Source organism: Oncorhynchus gorbuscha, linkage group LG15 (genome assembly GCF_021184085.1).
Source record: "Oncorhynchus gorbuscha isolate QuinsamMale2020 ecotype Even-year linkage group LG15, OgorEven_v1.0, whole genome shotgun sequence".
NCBI classification, from domain to species: Eukaryota; Metazoa; Chordata; class Actinopteri; order Salmoniformes; family Salmonidae; genus Oncorhynchus; species Oncorhynchus gorbuscha.
Genome location: NC_060187.1, coordinates 17,921,042 through 17,926,936, shown reverse-complemented (window position 1 = coordinate 17,926,936; position 5,895 = coordinate 17,921,042). Strand labels below are relative to the sequence as shown.

Genomic DNA, 5,895 nt, shown 5'->3' with positions numbered 1-5,895 from the left:
ACGTACCACAAGGTGTCAATATCCTGTAAAACACTTCCTCCTTCCGCTGTTACAAATTCTTGTCAATGTATTACTGTCTGTCTCTATTGTCGTCCTACCAGGCCGTAAGAGGGGAAGCTTTAGAAGAAGGACGTATCTACTGGGCAGTCGGGAGAGCTAACTCATTCATTGATTGATTACGCTTGTAATCAAGGAAATAATATAGCACTTAGCAGTGCAAGTTCTCCCTATCTGAGCCTTCCCTTTCTGTGAGAATAGGAAATTATTTTACTAGTAGACATGGCGAATTTGCTCACCATGCAGTTTTGTGCCACACTCAGAAAACCTGGGAATCTGAAGCCTCTGAGAAGCACCTCTACAGCACTGACAAACAAACGAAGCTACAGCAGCGAAGATAGAGAGTACCTGCATAAAAGCATCGTGCCTACAATGCACTACCAGAAGAGTTTACCCAGGTATGTAAACAAATGAGAATTTCATTTATAGCATGTTTTGGTTATTTAGTTACTTCATAACTCCACCTAATGCCTTGTCAATCGTTGTTAGTATCACACCTTAGACTATAATATATTTTCCCTGAAATATTTCAAGTTTGCTAAAATACAGATATAATTCTGTAAGTAGGTGACTGTTCATGGCACGAAAGGGAATGTAGGTGAAAGTGCACATAGATCTGAATGAGATACAGGATAGCCACTGGAGGGAGCTGTTTGTAAATATGTACCATGCACTGCCGTAGTTACGCATTTATTTCAGATACAATAACAATGCAAAATTCTACAGGCTACCAGTTCCAAAACTGGAGGATACAATCAAAAGGTATCTGGCTGCTCAGCGGCCTCTTCTAGATGACGACCAGTTCAGGTAAGCACCAGTCACCTTCCAGTTACTCACACTTAACACTTGAGGTGGTGCCTTGTAAATGATTTGTCACCCACACATTCAATATGTTTTCAGTACCACAGAGAAACTGGCCCGTGACTTTGAGAATGGAGTGGGGAAACAAATGCATGAGGAGCTGGTAGCGCAAGACAAGCAGAACAAGCACACCAGTTACATATCGGGTAGGATTTTCCCATTTTAACAGAAACCTCACAATATTAACCTATGTAACTTTGAAATAACCATTGTTCGTACATAGAACCCTGTATTTTCTAATCAAATTGTATTTGTCACATGCGCCAAAATACCAGTTGTGTAAACTACTTCAGTATAAATACTTTCAAGTACTACTTAAGTCGTTTTTAGAGGGTATCTGCTATTTACATATTTGATCACTTTTACTTCACACCATTCCTAAAGAAAATAATGTACTTTTTACTCCATGTATTTTCCCTGACACCCTAAAGTACTCTACGGGAAAATGGTCAAATTCACGCCCTTATCAAGAGAACATCCCTGGTCTACCCTACTGCCTCTGATCTGGCAGACTCACTAAACATAAATGCTTTATTTGTAAATTGTGTGTTTGTGTGCCCCTGGATATCTATTTTTTTTAAATAATTAAACTCTGCTGTCTGGTTTGCTTAATATAAGTAATTTGAAATTATTTATACTTTTACTTTTGATACATAAGTATATTTTTGCAATTACATTTACATTCGAGACTTAAGTATATTTAGACTTACTCAAGTAGTATTTTACTGGGTGACTTTTACTTGAGTCATTTTCTATTAAGATATCTTTACTTTTACTCAAGTATGACAATTGGGTACTTTTTTTTCACCGCTGCCGAACACAACAGTTGTAGACCTTACCTTGAATTGCTTACTTACAAGCCCTTAACCAACAATGCAGTGAAGAAAAATATGTACTAAATAAAGTTGGGGAAGAAATTACGCTAAATAACAATAACAAGGCTATATTAACAGAGGTTACCGGTACCAAGTCAATGTGCGGGGGTACAGGTTAGTCGAGGTAATATGATCATGTAGGTAGGGGTAAAGTGACTTATGGCTTGGGGGTAGATGCTGTTAAGGAGCCTTTTGGACCTAGACTTGGCGTTCCAGTACCACTTGCCGTGCTGTATGACTAGGGTGGCTGGGGTCTTTGGTAATTTTTAGGGCCTTCCTATTTTAACTAGTCATCGCATCCTCCTCCTAGCCCCATGGTTTGACATGTACCTGTCAGCGCGGGACTCCATAGTGCTGAACTTCAATCCCTTTATGTCCTTCAACCCGGACCCCAAGACTGAGTACAACAACCAGCTAGTGCGAGCAACCAACATTGTGGCTTCCGCTGTGCGCTTCATGAAGACTCTCCGCGCTGGACTCCTGGAACCCGAGGTGTTCCACCTGAACCCAGCTAAGAGCGACACGGACAGCTTCAAGAAACTCATCCGCTGGGTCCCCTCCTCCCTGTCCTGGTAATGAAATGTACAGATAAAATTAAAACCTTGTTCACATTGAATCATCAACAGCAAGATGCACCATCATGCTTTAGCTTACACTATTATACAGCATCAGTTCCTAGATGGGCTTTACAATAAATTTAAAAGGAGACCAAGAAAATACAGTACATAACTAATCGAAACATACATTACAAATGGTTCACAAATGGTTACATTCTTGATGTTATTTTATTTACAGGTATGGAGCCTTTATGGTGAATGCCTACCCTCTGGACATGTCTCAGTACTTCCGCCTCTTCAATGCAACCCGCATCCCCAAGCAAGGGAAAGATGAGCTCTTCACCGACCCAAAAGGACGCCACCTACTAGTTATGAGGGGAGGCAACATGTACGTGTTTGACGTGATGGACCGCGATGGGAACCTGGTTAAGCCAGCAGAGATCCAGGCCCACCTGAAGCACATCCTGTCGGACCCGACCCCGGCTGCGGCCCACCCCCTGGGGCTGCTGACCAGCGAGAACAGGGACACATGGGCCCGGCTGAGGGAGAAGCTCCTGGCCACTGGCAACGGAGAAGTTAATATTTTGATATCCTTCAAATGCTTGTCTTTTACCATTAAGGACCACTTTGGAAATATATATTTTTTAAATTGTCTTCTGGGATCTAATGCTTACTGTTAATGTAACATTTTTTCAAAAAATATATATATTCAATTCAGGTGCTTGGTCTGGTGGACAGTGCCCTCTTCTGTCTGTGCCTGGACGACGAGAGCATGAACGACCACATCCACATCTCCCACAACATGCTGCACGGGGACGGCACCAACCGCTGGTATGACAAGTCCTTCAGTATCATCATGGCTAAATGCGGAAACGCCGCCATCAACTTCGAGCACTCGTGGGGCGACGGCGTGGCTGTTCTCCGCTTCCAGAACGAGGTGTTCAAGGATTCTACGGAGAACCCACTGGTGAACCCTGGCTCTCAGCCTGCAGCTGTGGACTCAGCCTCAGCCGTGAGGAGACTCCAGTTCAACCTAGACGCAGAGCTGGAGAACGGGGTCATCAAGGCCAAAGAGAACTTCCACACAGCTGTATCCAAGCTCACCATAGACGCCATGCAGTTCATGAAGGTGAATGGATGGTTTACACTGAACCTGAAGATTGTTGCAACCATTTTGCACTTTGATGTTTATTGTTGCTGTCACCCCCTGTCCTTTGTATGTTTTGGATATATTGCTGCTGCTGACAAATACATTTTCCCTTGGATTAAAAGTTATCATCCATCTATCTAAGGGCGGGAAGGAGCAGTTGAAGAAGAAGAAGCTGAGTCCGGATGCCATTGCTCAGCTAGCGTTCCAGATGGGATTCCTGAGGCAGTATGGGCAGACGGTGGCCACATACGAGTCCTGCAGCACCGCAGCATTCAGACATGGTCGTACAGAGACCATCCGGCCTGCTACAATACACACACAGCGCTGTGCTCAGGCCTTCGTGCAACAGCCAGGAAAACACAGCGTTGAGCAACTGATAGGCATGCTCAGCGAATGCTCCAAATATCACGGGCAGCTCACCAAAGAGGCAGCTATGGGTCAGTCCACTTTATTTCTAGATTATATGATATTTGATCATTGAGTTGAATAGACTGTAGTTGAGTGAAATGTTTTTATGGTCTCAAATTTGATCAGTCATTTCAAATATTACATTGTGTTTTTCTGAATGTTTCCCCCACAAGCCCAAGGCTTTGACCGGCATCTGTTTGCCATGAAGTACTTGGCCAACTCAAAGGGCCAAGCCCTACACAGCCTGTACCAGGACCCAGCCTACGCCGCCATCAACCACAACATCCTCTCCACCAGCACCCTCACCAGCCCCGCTGTTAACCTGGGAGGCTTTGCCCCTGTGGTGCCCGATGGATTTGGGGTGGGCTACGGTGTCCATGATGAGTGGATCGGCTGCAATGTGTCTAGTTACCCAGAGCGTAATGTTCATGAGTTCCTGCAGTGTGTTCATAAGTCTCTGGAGGACATTTTCTCTGTTCTGGAAGGAAAGTCTCTCAGCTAAAGAAAAGTTTTACAGCAAATCTTAACTTCCACTTCAGCTGAATTTTCACTGTCAGGCATTGACATCGTGTGAAAATTCTAAATTTGTTGTAGTTTGGATGATTTAGACTGCAGTTGTATAGTACAGTGAGATGCATGTCGGATTTAAAAGGCACATTTCCTGAGGCGTAGTGTGGGTTGGAAGTACTGGTATAGGTTAATAAAGAGGGAATATCAAACAAGCTCTGCATGGTTCAGTAGAGGTCATAATCCTATACTGTCAAATAGCTAACTGACTACACAGATTCATAATGCCCAAGGAAATATCAAATACACTCGTGTCATGAAGGCAAAAACAATGAAAGCTTCAGGTGTTTGTTTGATCCAATATTTCTTCCTTTTCTAACTAGCATTGCAATCTCTTGGGAAGGGTTGCATTGCATTGCATTGCAACCCTTCCCAAGAGCACTAAACCACCTTTACTGATAAAGGCCAGTGCTTTTGAATGAATGTCCTCATGTAAAGGCCAGTTTGATAGGGAAATTAAATCCTGTAATATTGATATTCAGAGTAGCACTTCATTTTTCGTTGCTGTAGCAAGCCTTGTCAAAGGATTGTATGACAATTTACAGATATCCATGTTGCTTTGTGATGTAAAATGTTAAAGCAATACCTAAGATCTTTGCTATTAAAGGTCCAACACAGCTGTTATCTCCAATATCAAATCATTTCTAGGTAACAAGTACATGTGATCGTTTTAATAAAGAAATGGTCAAAAATAACAGCTTCTTAAGAATTTTACTAGGACTGTCTTCAAGGGGTGGGGATAATGGAAAATGTGCAGTCCATTAATCAAATTACCGCATTGGGGATGTTACCATGGAAGGTCAAAACTCCATCCCACCAACAGGCTGAAATCCAGACTTTTCAAACAGCGCTTGCATTATTTTCACAGTATTATTCCAACTTTGATTTGGAAATATAAAACGCAGGAAAATCCTTTCCTTTTGTGCCTTATGGAATGTTCACTGGATGTTTCTCACACACAGCTTTACTGAAGTAGTGTAAAGAACTCAAACTAAATGTGACCTGGAATGACGAATTAATATATTTTGCTCGACTGTATTTAACAGCAGGGTAACCTAGTGGTTAGAGCGTTGGACTAGTAACCGGAAGGTTGAAAGTTCAACTCCCCGAGCTGACAAGGTACAAATCTGTCATTCTGCCCCTGAACAGGCAGTTATAGCACACTGTTCTTAGGCTGTTATTGAAAATAAGAATGTGTTCTTAACTGGCTTGCCTAGTTAAATAAAATGTAGAAAATAAACAGTTTGTTGATCTGTGTATTGAGTTTGGTGCTGGAATAAAATAGACTTGACCTCTGTACTGAGAGACTCCTATTTCTTTGTCTCAGGACTGAGTGGTAGTGTAGTGTGCAATTCTCCATTATTTTTCATACTATCAAAATGGACTAAACCACAGCTATGGCTTCCAGTAAGTAACACTT

At 42.4% G+C, this 5,895-nt stretch overlaps 1 protein-coding gene across 1 annotated transcript; it reads left to right on the top strand.

Annotated features, from left to right (window-relative positions):
- Window positions 1-40: 40 nt before the first annotated feature.
- cpt2 (carnitine palmitoyltransferase 2) lies at window positions 41-5,774 on the top strand. Its single transcript, XM_046300287.1, has 8 exons — window positions 41-455; window positions 784-864; window positions 958-1,064; window positions 2,104-2,365; window positions 2,589-2,925; window positions 3,069-3,479; window positions 3,643-3,937; window positions 4,082-5,774. The coding sequence occupies exons 1-8, from the start codon at window positions 280-282 to the stop codon at window positions 4,408-4,410; spliced, it is 1,998 nt and encodes a 665-aa protein (XP_046156243.1). The 5' UTR covers window positions 41-279; the 3' UTR covers window positions 4,411-5,774.
- Window positions 5,775-5,895: the final 121 nt, after the last annotated feature.